Below are 16,174 nucleotides of genomic sequence, written 5' to 3'. Positions count from 1 at the left end.
CTGGGTGTTTGTGTTGTCCTCATCATTTCATCATCATTCAGGAAAGTGGCGCAATTGGACTGAGCAAAGATTGGGTAATGGTACGGGCGCTGATAACCACGCTGTTGAGTGCCCCACAAACCAAACATCATCATCAGAGACAATGAGATGGCATAAAAGCTGTTAAAGAGAATACCTCAGAATGTTTCGCCTATTAAAGACAATGTAGTGTACTTCACAGTCTTCAGTTTACACAAATAAAAAGGTTCATTGTTAATTATAAATAATTCAATAAAAACAATCCTATAAACTACACTACAACTGCGTTAGACACACAAAAGCAGATTGAATATATATTTTTGACAAAAATGAACACAATGTTCATAAAAACTTTCACAAAACAGACAGAAGATGCTAGAGGAGGGATGCTAATATTACATGGAAAAAAAGTCTTCAACAGGTATTACTATTAAGAAGACTAGCCATAAGAATTTAAAGCCTGGAAATCAGAAACAAAGTTATTTGAGAAAGTTTAAGGGTTTGGAAAAATAAGAGTTAGTCACTTGTGGATGCATGCAGTTTAGAGGGAACCTCTGTAAAAGAAGTCAACAATGTGCATTGAACACACAATCAGAGTTTTAATCCACCAGATAGGTTCAACAAGTAAAAGCTACATTTAGTATCTAAATTCACACAACAGCCTAAATGCAACAGTGAAGTCAGTATGGGAAAAATAAAACTACGAATATAATGGTATTCTTCTACGTAATATGAAATGTATGCAAAACCACTGGAGTTTTGCACTCAACAGTCAACAAAATATTACAAAATAAATTCAAATTATATGAGATGTTATACAAAGCTCAATAACAGTTCAGGTTAAATCAGAGATTTTTCACTCCGTATTATGATTAACACAATAGAAAAGGAGCCATTAACTTCCTGAACCCCCCCCCCCCTCTCTCTCTCTCTCTCTCTCTCTCTCTCTCTCTCACACACACACACACACACACACACACACACACACACACACACACACACACACACACCCCAAGTGCATGTCAGAAGCCCAGTACGTCACGATATCATAACGATTGGGGGTTGATATAGCAGACATAAGACCTGCTAGGTTGGAGAAATGTTTACAATGTATGTGCACCTTATTGTCATCACTACACTGCAGCCATGAGCAAAGTGGATCATCCCGGGACACAATATGCAGCTGAACATAATATGCTTGATTTCATCCCAGCCCATCTGGATCCTCTCCTCCACCACTGGCTTTTCTAAACTGTTTAGATGATAAAATATGTCCCCACACACTTCATCCAACAGTTTCGCCCCCCCCCCCCCCCCCCCCCCCGTAGCCTCCTCCCAATTCCCATTCCCTTACCCTCACTGAGCACCACTCTTGCCAGTCTCCCCCTCCCCCCCCCCCCCTGCTCTTCTCCCTTCCCACTTCCCATCGTCCTGCTCTGCCTCGCCCTCCCCTCCACAGCCTGCTGATGCTACCCCAGGCAGCCCCGTCCTGCTGTTCCTGCTGTCTTCTCATCCCTGTATGCTCTGCCAGACAGTGCTTTTCTCCCCCCCCCCCCCTCGGGGGAATTTTGCTATCCCTCCCCCTTTCCAGCCACACTCTGGTCTTTAGGCTTATCAGAGTGACCAGAGACAGCTGTTACGTGTGTGTAAGGTGTGCCTGCTTGTGTGAAAGTGTGTGTGCATGTTTTCATTTCTTTTTTGAAGACGTCTTCGGCTGAAAGTTTATTGTGTAACAATCTTTTAATTATCTCTGCCTACAGCTCAGTATGTCATCTTCACAGGGGGTAGCAATCTCATTTTCACAATTGTTGTTTTTGATTTCTAATAGCATTATTATTATTATTATTATTATTATTATTATTATATTATTATTATTATTATTATTATTATTATTATTATTATTATCATCTGTACACCACAATTGTAAACTGCAGAACAACAAATGTTAAAACTTAACTTAATTTTGAGAGCGAGCAATCTACTTAAGAAATTTGTATTTTTTGAACAGCAATTATTAATCGAAAGTATTATGGTACTAATTCATACGGAAATCTAAGTTCTGAAGTACATATTATATGCTTCTTAGTCACAATGCACATGTTGGCCAACAAAAAATTCTTTTATATCTTTGAAAAATATTTCAGTTATTGTAAAGTAATTACCAGACAGAGAAAAAGACTGTTGATTTGTAGACTGCAACGATTGAAAACAGAGTATTGTTTAGGTACATCTGCCAGTTTTATGAGTGCTTTTGTATTCTTTTCAATGCCACAGATCTTTTTTTAAATTTATGCGAATGTGTGAGTGGGGGTGGGGGGTTGGGGGGGGGGGGGGCTGGCTGGCTGCTTCCAAGTTGATTTATGTACCCTGAGTATATTCATTCTGTTGCAGAGAAAGTCACTTGTCACAATTATTGTTACATTGTCACTGGGAGTTGCAGATCTATTAAGTGCTAAGGGAGCTATGCACGTGGTTATTGCGTCCATAAACATTTGTTAACATCTGTAGACTTGGGACCACTATATAAGAGTTGTATTGTTTAATCATTTGGCAGTAACGCACAATACAGTAAAGGAATGGCTCTCTAGGCGTATACCACCACCACCACCACCACCACCACCACCACCACAATTTTGCTTATTTAGTTTTACTTCAAGCAAAACAATGTTTGCACCATTCTGTACTCTGCAAAGTAGTTTGCATTTTGTTCTTGTTGTTAGTGAGAGAATAGATAACTCATAATCATTAGTCTTAATGTTGTCAATTTTTCTGATGAGAAGATAACACATCAGAATTTGTCACTCTAGAAAATCCTGTATAAACTCTACATCCCAGGGCAGGGTTCTGTGGAGTTTTATATTCTAATGAAAGAGTCGATTGCCAGGCTGGTAATTCAATATCCCCAGGTTGTTGTTGTTGTCATCTTCAGTCCTGAGACTGGTCTGATGCAGCTCTCCATGCTACTCTATCCTGTGCAAGCTGCTTCAACTCCCAGTACGTACTGCAGACATCCTTCTGAATCTGTTTAGTGTATTCATCTCTTGGTCTCCCTCTTCGATTTTTACCCTCCATGCTGCCCCCCAATACTAAACTGGTGATCCCTTAATGCCTCAGAACATGTCCTACAAACCAATCCCTTCTTCTAGTCAAGTTTTGCCACAAACTCCTCTTCTTCCCAATTCTATTCAATACTTCCTCATTAGTTATGTGATCTACCCATCTAATCTTCAGCATTCTTCTGTAGCACCACATTTTGAAAACTTCTATTCTCTTCTTGTCAAAACTATTTATCGTCCATGTTTCACTTCCATACATGGCTACACTCCTTACAAATACTTCCAGAAACTACTTCCTGACACTTAAATCTATACTCGATGTTAACAAATTTCTCTTCTTCAGATACGCTTTCCTTGCCATTGCCAGCTATGTTTTATATCCTCTCTACTTCGACCATCACCAGTTATTTTGCTCCCCAAGTAGCAAAACTCCTTTACTACTTTAAGCGTCTCATTTCCTGATCTAATTCCCTCAGCATCACCCGAGTTAACTCGACTACATTCCATTATCCTCGTTTTGCTTTTGTTGATGTTCATTTTATATTCTCCTTTCAAGACACTGTCCATTCTGTTCAACTGCTCTTCCAAGTCCTTTGCTGTCTCTGACAGAATTACAATGTCAATGGTGAACCTCAAAGTTTTTATTTCTTCTCCATGGATTTTGATACCTACTCCAAATTTTTCTTTTGTTTCCTTTACAGCTTGCTCAATATACAGATTGAATAACATAGGGGAGAGGCTACAACCCTGTCTCACTCCCTTCCCAACCACTGCTTCCTTTTCATGTCCCTCGACTCTTATAACTGCCATTTGGTTTCTGTACAAATTGTAAATATCCTTTCGCTCCCTGCATTTTACCCCTGCCACCTTTAGAATTTGAATTTGAAAGAGTGTATTCAAACTACTATAAAACCACAGCAAAAAAACTTATTCCCTAGGCATGCTCCAGCTCTTGCCTGCTACACACCAGCAGACCAGCAAGTTTTGTATTTATATTTTTCTGTTTTCTCTGCAGTTTAATTCTTAAATTCTGTGCTTGTTTTTCTATTTAGGTGGTGTAATCTCACATTTTTGTAACTGTAAAAGTGTAGATCCATGCTGTCTGTAGCACAGTTGGCAATTCTTTTGAATGGGCAGCTACATAGCTCAGTAGGAGTCAGCCTTCAATGGTGACATGTCAGAATGTTAGCAAGTTGCATATCTAGGTTTCCCTCTTCCTCTGTGTTTCTACAATTTAATTCTTAAGTTAATCATGCTAGGATGGATAGGCTGTGTGCTTTCTGGGTGCAGACACAAGAGCAGCTGGGCGCAGTTCGTGAACAGCTGAATTCACTTCTGCCTATGGTCAGCCGTCTTTACGCTGCTGCCTCGGAGTGTGGCAGTGGCATAGAAACTGGCATATTGCACGCAACTCCTCGGGTGATGCTCATTCCATCCGTGGACTCTGCTGCTGTAGCACCTCCTAATGTACCTGACATGGTGGATCCACACTCACCACAGGGTGAGTGGCACATGGTAGTGCTTTGGTGTGGCTTGAGGCGGAAGGTCAATATGGAGTATGGCCTCGCCCATTTGCCCTGTGAGTGGACAGGTGGCCTCTTCTTCAACAACATCCAATCTGGCACACAGGAAGAGGGGAAATGTGGAGGTGGTCTTGCCTGCAGCTATCGAGTATGTCATCTCAAAGTTGTGGCTCATGTCGGCACCAATGATGCTGCTCGTCTCTTGGGTTCTGAGGCCTTCCTCAGTTCATACAAGCAGCTGGCGAAATAGTGAACGCTGCTGGCCTCACGCACAGAGTGCAAAGAACTCACAATTTGCACCATTGTTTCCAGAGTTTGATTTGGAGTCGAATGGATGGTCTCGACCAAAGGCTTCGTCGACTCTGCGATGGTCTTGGCTACAGATTTTCAGACTGTATTATCAAGCGGAAAATTGTAGCACTCCCCTCGATAGGTTGGGGATGCGTTGCACAATGGAAACAGCTACTCATATAGCAAAGCACTTCTGGAGTGTACATCGCTTTTTTTTAGGCTAGGAGGTAGTTTGAGGTACTCTAAGACTGACATTCATCGGCCTACACACAGATCGCGAAAACAGACCACATCCAGAGTAAATATCAGTGAACAGTCAAAATACTCATAACAAAGTTTCTGAGTTTTCTCTAGGAAACCTGTTGTGCTTGAATTATTCATGGTACCAAAAGGTGGCTGAAACCTGAAGCAGAAAGCTCTGAAACATTTTGAGAGTCATGGGCTGTATATCAGAAAGACAGATTAGCATAGGAAGAGGATTTTTCATTGCAGTCGACAAAAACATTCTCTCTACTGTGGTTGAAATTGAATGTGACTGTGAAACTATCTGAATGTGTATAACAGATCTAGGTGAAATTGAGCTAATCGTTTGATATTTTCATTGCCAGCCGATTCCACCTTTACAGTTTTAGGGCCATTAAAAAAAAAAGTTTGCACTCAGTAGTGTGGGAACAGCTTGATCATGAAATATTAGTTGGAGGCTACTTTAACCTACCAAGTCTAAACTGAGACGTCCATGTATTCAATGTAAGAGGTTTAGACAGGCAGTTCTGTGAAGTACTTTTGAACATGTTGGCCAAAAACTGCCTTCAACAGATAGTTAAACAACCCACACGCAATAGAAATATTTTAGTCATTCTACCCACAAGCAGGCTTAACCTTATTCATGATGTCAGTATAGTGTCAGGGACTAGTGATCATTATATCATAGTGACAATGTTTACTATACTTGATAAATCATTCAATAAGACTAGGAGAATATTTTTGCTGGAAAGAGCAGATAAGCAGTTGTTAACATCCCACTTGAGACAATGAATGGGCATTATTTAGTGCTAGTATGACGGACATAAAGGAATCCTGAACAAAGTTGAAATGGATTGGATAGATGGTGCTATGGAGAAGTATGTGCTGAGTAAGTGGATTAAGGATGGAAAACACCCATTGTGGTTTAATAATCAAATTCAGAAATGCTAAGGAAGCAAAGACTGTTGCACTCTCAGTTCAAAAGAGGACATGAAAATGATGATAGGCAAAAGTTAGTAGACAGCCATATATCTGCAAAAAGATCTATGTGCAAAGCACACAACTACCACCACCATATCTTAGCAAAATATCTTACCGAGAACCTGAGAAAATTCTGGTCCAACGTAAAATCACTACATGGGTCAAAGGCTTCTATCCGTTACTCATTCACAAGTCTACAGCTATCTACATCTACATGATTACTCTCCTATTCACAATAAAGTGGCCGGCAGAGGGTTCAGTGAACCACCTTCAAACTGTCTCTCTACCGTTCCACTCTTGAACAGTGCGTGTGAAAAACGAGCACTTAAATTTTTCTGTGCTAGCCCTGATTTCTCTTATTTTATCGTGATGATCATTTACCCATATGTAGGTGGGTGCCAATTGGATGTTTTCACAATTGGAGGAGAAAACTGGTGATTGAAATTTCACAAGAAGACCTGTCGCAACGAAAAACACCTTTGTTTTAACGATTGCCACTCCAATTCATGTATCATGTCTGTGGCACTACCTCCCCTATTTCGTGTTAATAAAAAATGAGCTGCCCTTCTTTGAACTTCTCGATGTCAGCCATCAGTTCCATCTGATGCGGATCCCACACCACAAAGAATACTCCAGAACAGAGCGGACAAGTGTGGTGTAAGAAGTATCTTTAGTAGACGTGTTGCACCTTCTAAGTATTCTGCCAATGAATCAAGTGTCTTTGGTTTGCTCTACCCACAACATTTTCTATGTGATCATTCCAATTTAGGTTATTTGTAATTGTAATCCCTGAGTATTTAGTTGAATTTACAGCCTTCAGATTTGTGTGACTTATTGCGTAATCAAAATTTAGCTGTTTTCTTTTAGTACTCATGAGAATAACTTCACACTTTTCTTTATTCAGCATCAATTGCCACTTTTTGCACCATACAGATGTCCTACCTAAATCATTTTGCAATTTGTTTTGGTCATCTGATGACTTTACAAGATGGTAAATGACAGCATCATCTGCACACAGTCTATGACTCAGATTGTCTCCTATGTCATTAATATAGATCAGGGACAATAGAGTGACTATTACACTTCCTTGGGGAGTGCTGGATATTACTTCTGTTTTACTCAATGACTTTCTGTCTATTACTACAAACTGTAAACTTTCTGACAGGAAATCACAAATCCAGTCACACAATAGTGTGGCAATAGCAGATAGCATAAGGAAAGCTGAAGTTTTAAATTTAGCATTTAAGAAATCGTTCACACTGGATCATTCAAACATACTGTCATTTGAACATCGCACAGACTCCTGTAAGGACGACATACTAATAAGCTTCTATGGTGTATAGAAGAAACTGAAAGAGTTGAAAATAAATAAGTCATAGTGTCAGGATGGAATCCTCATTCAGCTTTACAAAGAGTACTCTGTGGCACTGGCCCCTTGCTTAGCTTGCTTAATTGCAAATTTCTTGCCCAGTGCAAAGACTCACATTATTGGAAAAAAAGTGCAGACGACTTTATGTAAGAAATGTAAAAGAAAGGACCTGCAAAATTGCGGACCAATATCCTTGTCACGGGTTTGCTGCAGAATACCTGAAAATATTCCGAGTTTGAATACAATAAATTCTGTTGAGACAGACAAGCTTTTGTCCACATGTCAGCACACATTTAGAAAGCACTGTTTGTGCAAAACTCAGCTTGTTGTTTTCTTACATCATGTAGGTTGAACCACAGATGAAGAGCAACAGGCATATTCCTAGATTCCTGAAAAGTGTTTGCCCCAGTGCCCCACTGCAGACTATTAACAAAGGTATGAGCATACAGAGTAGGTTCCCAGATATGTAGGTGGCTCAAAGACTTCTTAAGTAAGAACCCAGTATGTTGGGTTAATGGCAAATGTTCGAGAAAGACAAGGACACCATAAGGAATGCTCCAGAAAAATATGATAGGACCACAACTATTTCAATATACATAAATTATATGACAGAGTGTGTAAGCACCAATCTGCGACTGTTTGCTAATGATGCTGTGGTGTACAGGAAGGTGTCATTGTTGAGTGACTGTGGGAGGCTTCAAGATGACTTAGACAAAGTTCCTAGTTGGTGTGATGAGTGGCAGCTAGCTCTAAATGTAGAAAAATGTAATTTAATGCAGGTGAGTCGGAATAACAATCCCATAACATTCGAATACAGCATTAGTAATGTGCTGCTTGACATAATCAGGTTGACTAAATATCAAAGCATAACATCACAGAGCAATATGTAATGGAATGAACATGTGCAGAATGCAGTGGGGAAGGCAAATGGTTGACTTCAGTTTAATGGGAGAGTTTTTGGAAATTGTGAGTCATCTGTAAGGGAGGCAGCATTTAGGACACTAGAGCAACTCATTCTTGAGTACTGTTTGAGTGTTTGGGATCCACACAAGGTCAGATTAAAGGACGAATTTAAACAATTTGGAGGTGGGCTGCTATATTTGAGACCATTAGGTCCGATGAACATCAAAATATTATGAAGATGCTGTGGGAACTTAAATGGGAATCTCTGGAGGGAGGGCGACATTCTTCTCAAGAAACACTGTTGAGTAAATTTAGAGAACTGGTATTTGAAGCTGAATGCACAACAATTCTACTGCCACCAATGTACATTTCACATAAGGACCACAAAGATAAAATAAGACAGATTAGGTCTCATACTGAGGCAAATAGACAGTTGTTTCTCCCTCACTCTGTTTGCAAGTGGAACAGGAAAGAGAATGGCTAGTAGTGGTACAAGATACCCTCAACCATGCACCATACTGTGGCTTGAGGAATATGTATGCTGCTGTAGGGCAGCAGACTTTGCATCACTGCCCATGTCATTCGGTAATGGAACCTTCAGACTACTGCACGCTATGTCACTTAGACCCCTTCTTAACATGCCACTAATTCAATGTGTCTCATGCAATGAGTATTTCCTACAGAATTGTAATGTTGGCTTCAGCTAACAGCAGCGGCAAAACACGGGGAATGATATATGTCTGGAAATAATATCACTTTATTCAATACAAAAACCTTTCTGTACTCCTGCCATACTGGTCTTGTCTCAACCATATTATCTGATTATTCTAAATAGGTTGAAGTTGGGGCAGGGGGCAGACGCTCTTATGTAAAAACAACAGCACGAAAATCTAAATTCCACATATACGCAGAAAATAAAATGCTAATGAAAAACAAAACAAACAATTTCTGTAGCATGTAAATAGCTAAGGAGTTACTACAGAAATGAATACAACTATTGAAAAACAGTTCTTGCATTACAGTAGATGCACAATGTGGTTGACACTAATTCTTACACATACTTCAGCAATTCTTCGTAAAGAATCAGTAACTTATGTGAACACACCTGGCTCCCCTTGGATTTTTGTCACATAGCACGCACACTACTGTAATGGGAGCATGCCTTACTGATAGTTGTGGAATACATAAATCCCTTTAAATGTTCCCACAGCTAGAAGACTGAAGAATTATGGTCAACTGACAGTGAGCCCATGCTACTGGACTTCCCTGACCAATCTGACAGCATTAAATTTTTTTAATTATTTTTTCATTTTTTACAAGGCATGCACACATTTCTGAGCTGAGTGGCAATGAAGATGCTGCCAAGTGTGTACATTTCTCATAAACTGCCCAGTGGAGCTAACTACTGTTAGTTTTTACTGGTGAGGACAGAAGGGTGCTGAGGGCTGAGGTGCGGGAGGCAGCTCTGCTGTATACCTGAAAGTGTGTATGTGCTTGTGAGTAATGTATATCACAAAATGCCTAGGCAAGGTTTGCAATGTAAATATTTTCCCCAAGCACACTGTTTGCAATGGTTTACAAAAACTTTAGGAATTATCAGATAGCATGTAGAAAACGGACTGGTGTCTCATCGTGCGTAAATTAGATTCACTGTCTTTCTGCAAGGGTAACACTGTCCAGTAGTGCGGTCCACAGGTCATTATCTAGCATTTAGCATCACTGCCTTCATTTGGGGATTGAATGTGTCATTCTCATCATTTCATTCAACCTTTGCTGACATTCAAGTTGCTGAAGTAGCGTCAAATAGACAGACTTGCATACAACAACCCCACATCGGGTCTCCTGGCCAATAATGCCTTATAATCATTTCATTTCCTTTACTGTAAGGTAAACTTTTCAGGTTGAAATTGGTGAAGTTTAAGGCACTACAAGTCTGTTACTAATATACTAACTCCAAAGTGACCCAGTGCCTCGCTTCCACATCACTCAGGTATTTGCATCTCCCCACATGTTGTTAATGTGGTGGTTTATCCTTCTGTGTGTGAATCCCATCTCATACACAAATAACATACCACAAATGGGCTGTGGATCTTCAGGGATCTGTCTAGAATCCACTGGCAGAACTGTTTTACAACATGGTCTTGAGACACAAGAGCTTACATGCTTCATAAGTAATGGAAGAAATTAGTTGTTCATGCAGAACTGATGGCACAAGAGCACATTTAATGCCACTAGCAGCTCAAATTCCTCACAAACTTGTTTCGGTATCATTATCCACTAAACACAATACTCACTTCTGTATAACTGGCAGGCAAACCATGTGGAATGTTGCCTGTATTTGTTTCCAGACAAATGTTTATATAATGTTACTCTAAGAGAGAATTGCTGTCCAGTTCTTACCCCCAGGAGGCAGTATACAACTTTACTTTTGTAAAGATGAGACACTATCCTTGCTTTCCTCAGGACGAAAGGAGGAAATATGGAAGGTTAAAAAGGAAAGGCAGGTAACTCAGACCCCAGGATGAGAGGGACCATCTGTAAGGCTACCTACATCCTCACTACACCCGGATCCCTTCATCCTGGTGTCTGAGTAACCTGCCTTTCCTTTTTAACCTCTTCCTTTCTATCCCTCCTTCCTCCCCCAGGAAAGCACAGATAACTTTACTTTTACTGAAGATTCTATCTAATTTTTATTAGTTTTCTCAATAATATTTTCCTTCAATACATTTAAGATCTTAATTTTATAATTTTGACCAGTATTATCTCCATCAAAAATATATGGGAGACTTTTATATCTATAGGTGTTTTACACAATACTGATGTAACATTATTTAGTTTTAGGTGAAAATGATGGCTTGTCCAGTTTAATTAAACATGAAAATTATTTATGTAAAGCTAGTTGCCTCATGAACCATGAGTCTTTGAAACAGTGTAAATACATTTTTCAGTAACAACTCGAGTAGCAAATGAAGAAACATGACAAAATTTCAATACTTGTAGGGAGTGGAGGTGGGAGGTACATAAAAACAAGGCATATTAATATTAATGCACAAACTAGTAAGGTAATGTATTGATGTTATGTATACCTGTCACCATACTGTTTTATTTCCCATAATTCCAATTTGTCTTCATCAACCCATTCCTCTGTGACTTGCGGCTCTGTGCTCTGAGGTGACTCTGCTCGTTTGCGCTTCCGTAGTCCGCTTCTAATTGATGTCACTTCTGTAACACAATATTTTACCCTATTGGACATAAAAACAGATGAAATGTCATAAATACCACACAAAATAATTTTATACCAAAATATCTCAAAATGAAGGCAGAAACAGTGACACCAAAATCACCCGCAATTCAAATAGCCAGACAGGTAGACGATTACATTTTTCTATACAATACTGCAGAGCTGCTTGTCATAATACTGTTGTATTGATGGTTGTTGATTTTTATCTGCTGATTGTCACTGGGTTATTTTAGATCAACATAAATAGGAAGTCTCCAAGTTGACTCAATGCAGATTTTTGCTCTGCATAAAGAGAAGTATAGTTTCTGGTTATGTAGCTGCAAAATGAGTATCTGACGTTCTTTCCTGTAAGTTCCATTAAAATTGTAAGTAATAAACGTGCACAACAATGGTTGCAGTAAAAAACTTTAATTGCCCTTATCCCTCAGGCATAAGCAACATATTATCAATTTTCTCCACTTCATAGGGATATAGGTTGTTATATCAAATGTTACATTTATTTATTATACAAAATATGCAGTTTGAGAGCCACATTCTCATTATGTGGCTATGAATAAATAATCTATCACAGGGGCTTGCCTTTCAAAGGCAGGGGTTACGCATGAAAGCAGCTATATGATCTATAAACTAAGCTCCAACCACTCTGCTGCTTTCTATGTGGGCACAACTAATAAGCTTAAAGCTTTTCCGAACAGTGCAAGTGGGAATTCTCCCTGCAATATACCCTATGTTCCTGTAATCCCCTGGCCTCAAACTTCGCTAGCCCGTCATCCACCTATCTGCCCCCACTTCAGCACTACACAGCCTTCTGTTCCACCTATGCACCCACTAGTCTTTTCTCCCCTTCTCTCCTCCTTTTCTTTCCTGCTCCTCACACCTCCTGACTGTACCTAGCAGCCCCACCCCATCCCCCTGAAGTCCATGAACGCTCTCTCAAGCAGCACTACATCCTTCCCCGGCCCTACCCTGTCGTTGTTCCCCTTCCCTTCCCGCACAATGCCTCTTCATCCCCACCATCCACAGCAAATTGCTGTTCCTGTCAGGCACAGTTGCAGTCTGGCTACTGTGGCCGGAGACAGTGATCATGTGTGGATGAGTTGTGTTCATGTGAATGTGTGTGCGTTTTCTATGTCAGAAGAAGGCCTTTTAGCCAAAAGCTTAAATCTACAGCAATCTTTTCGCTGTGCCTGTTTCCATGTCTCCTCTATATGGCAAATAGCATTATATCTTTTTCATAATATTATAGTGTGTACTTTTGTTAGAGCAAGAGCATGTGCTCAAAAGCTAAAATGAATACTGTTCTGCTGTATGTCCCTATGTGACAAACATCGGTCAAATATAGGTCAGTGGTTGCCTTTCCTTTATTGTGTGTACTATTCCATTCAAGAATTTTCACTGTTGTAAGAGAGTACGGCACTAACAAAGAGGCTAGTTAAGTAGTACACACGAAGTAGTGCCCGACAAGGCTATTCTCTCTACCCTTATTTATTTAATTTACTTATAGGAAATGCAATATAAATAATTAACAATAGCACCAAATGTATTGCATCTTATTTGCTTAGCAGATTCTGAAAGGGATTTTACCTGACACCTTGTATATCCACAAACTAAACACAAACAAGACTAAAATAATGGTGATAGATGCAATGAACAGACAATATATGGGCAAACCATAAGATAGGAAATAAAATTCTAACACAAGTAAATGATTTTTGCAGCTATAGGAGTACAATAACAGATAACAGAAGTATAATGAATATTAAAAGAAGAATCAAAATGACTTAACAAGCACTCAGAAATGTGAATAATTCATTAACAATTAATCACAACAAACAAGAAAGAAATTCATAAAGATTTTTATCTGGAGAATTTTAAGTTTTGGTTCAGAAAGGTGGACACTGAGGAAAAGAAAGCAAAGAAGGAAGAAAGATTATAGTGTTTAATGTCCTGTCAAAGATGAGGTCATTAGAGATGGAGCAAAAGCTCAGATTATGAAACGATGGGCAAGGAAATCATCTGTTCCCTTTCAAAGGATCCGTCCTGACATTTGGCTGGAACAATTTAGTGAAATCATGAAAAATCAAAATCTGGATGGCAGCAAATTTGAACCACCGTCTTCCCAAAAATGAGCCCGAGGTGCTAACCACTGAACCCTCTTGCTCAGTAACACTGGGAAAACAAGCAAAGAAGAGCCACAAAAACTTCCTAGACTGAAGGAAAATCTAATGAACAAATAGCAAAAGATGTTAACAAGAAAAACATTAAGATGAGATAGAAAAGAAAAACTAAATTAATTACATGCCTAATTCAACATAACAGCTTCATAAAAAAATCTTGGAAGGAAAAATCCTGGGGAGGGGACATCAAGCAGCAGGCCCAGAATGCACAAGTTACAATGAGTTATTAGGAGTACGAAGTACAGCCACCTATGACTAAATGGTACTGTTAGCAAGGGACAGTGATGGATGGTTACATTAACAAGGCGTCACCTTTAGTAACTGCTGCTGCTTATGATGATGATGATGCAGTTATCTATAATGAAGTAAAATCTGAAAAGAGCTGCACAACTTACCATTCACATCTTAATACGATTTTGAAGCGGTGCAGAGATTGGCAACTTTTAATTGTTCAGAAATGTAAAATTGTGCATTTCAGGAAATGAAAAAAGTACCCCATGACCATATCAATGAGTCACAATTTGTATCCATCACCTTGTACAAATACCTGGACATAAAAACTTTTGGGATATGAAATGGAACAATTACATAACCTTACTTGTGGGTAAAAAAGGAGCAGACTTATATTAACTGCCACAACACTGGGAAAAAATTCAGTCAGTCTATAAAAGATTGCATACAAAACACTCATGGAATTCATCTTATATTGTTACTCAAATGTGTGGGGCCCATAAAAAATAGGACAACATGGAATATTGAACATATTCAAAGAAGGGCAATGTGAATGGTCGCTGGTTTGTTGACTCATAATAGAGCATCACAGAAATGATGAAAAACCTGAACTGGCAGACACTTCATCTCACATGCCAACTATCCCGTGAAAGAATGTTTACAAACTTGTCTTTTAAGAACCAGTATTAAGGGAAGATTCTAGAAATACACTTCAGCCCCTGTGCAATAATCTCATGGACAATATTACATGATGACTGTGTGTACAGAGGCATTTAAGCAGCCATAATTCCCGGGCTCAATGATTGATAAGAATGGAAATAATTTTAATACGTGAAACAATGATAAGTACCTTCTGCTGCACTTCATGGTGCTCTGCAAAATATGTATGTAGCTGTACTTAATTAAAAATTAATGATGACAATAACTACGCATTTTACAAACCACACCATGCACACATTTTCCACAGCAATTTCATGATCGTGTTCCCATTTCCTGAAATTTTGAGTTGCATTGATGTTTAGCAAAATATTTCCTTATCTTGATACAAAAGCATAACAAATCTGACTTCCCCCACCAGATGAAGTTATTTCTCCCATTTTTGTCATCAAAACTTGCTAAGCTTTCATCAAAATCAGTAAGCCCCCAAATTCTGTAGAGAATAGAACTTCAAAGTGCAAAACAGATTCAAACTTCTGGTTACTTTTCAAATGTGTTAACGAGTTAAACATTGATGTCAAGCATATAAGAGTGATAAAAATTTGTGGGAAGCCAGTAAGTGCTCTCATTATCAAACAATGAATGAGTATCGTCTGCGTAATTTGCACTCCATTTTGAGCAATAACTAGTTTTTCACAAATATCCATATTTACGACATCATATCTCTGTTGCAAAATGAAATAATTTTTCAGATATTTTCAGCGGTACGTGTGTCTGCACAGTGGTATACTGTCTGCAAAATGTGTTGCAGATAGAGTTAGTAGTAGAGATGTAATAATTTCAAGCATCACGTTTCATGCAGCAGTTCTACTACATGAATAGTGAAAATGTGGTAATTTTGTGTGGGTGTCAGCAAGAAAATGTTTTGTAAGGGTTTGAGTGTATGTGTAAAGTTTGTTGCAACTCACGAAGTGATACAAGATGAATACAATCTGGTTACTTGGGGGTCGTGAGGTACAGTGCCCCAAAACATATACAGATTTTCTAAACTGCAATAACTCTCTTGCCGTTTTACACCTTTAACATGACATTAAACCTCTTAATCAGTGGGTTATAACAGCATTTTAAATTCTTAAATTCAGTCAATAATTGCATGAAATATTGGAAACAATAATTTTTGTTGGCTCTGGAAGCCATTAGATAGGCAACCTGCAACTGGGGCATGAACCAGGTAAGCCATTTAGTAATATGGATTAACCAATAACAAAATGTTCGTCCCTCCAGATGTTGCTTTATGCAAGAGTGTTTTCTAAAAATGCTGCAATTCTGTGAAAGAAAAGTGTCACAGAATACAAAACCTTTTAATTTCAAACAATGGAAAATCCAGGATGGACTGTAACAATATTATGAGAAGGAAAGCTGCTACTTATGATATAGCAGAGATGCTGAGTCACAGATAGGCACAACAAAAAGACTCTCACAAT

The 16,174-nt window shown here is 39.0% G+C and overlaps 1 protein-coding gene across 1 annotated transcript in view; it reads right to left on the bottom strand.

The window, feature by feature from the left end:
• The window catches only part of LOC126190882 (nucleosome-remodeling factor subunit NURF301), a 289,288-nt gene that overhangs the window by 113,731 nt on the left and 159,383 nt on the right, over positions 1-16,174 (bottom strand). Inside the window, exon 21 of the mRNA XM_049931491.1 lies at positions 11,471-11,606. Coding sequence (XP_049787448.1) covers positions 11,471-11,606 — 136 coding nt within the window. The remainder of the gene's footprint in view (positions 1-11,470; positions 11,607-16,174) is intronic.

The sequence above is a fragment of the Schistocerca cancellata genome, chromosome 1 (genome assembly GCF_023864275.1).
Source record: "Schistocerca cancellata isolate TAMUIC-IGC-003103 chromosome 1, iqSchCanc2.1, whole genome shotgun sequence".
Classification (NCBI taxonomy): domain Eukaryota; kingdom Metazoa; phylum Arthropoda; class Insecta; order Orthoptera; family Acrididae; genus Schistocerca; species Schistocerca cancellata.
The sequence above is the reverse complement of the archived record's forward strand: the minus strand, read 5'-3'. Positions and strand labels throughout refer to the sequence as shown.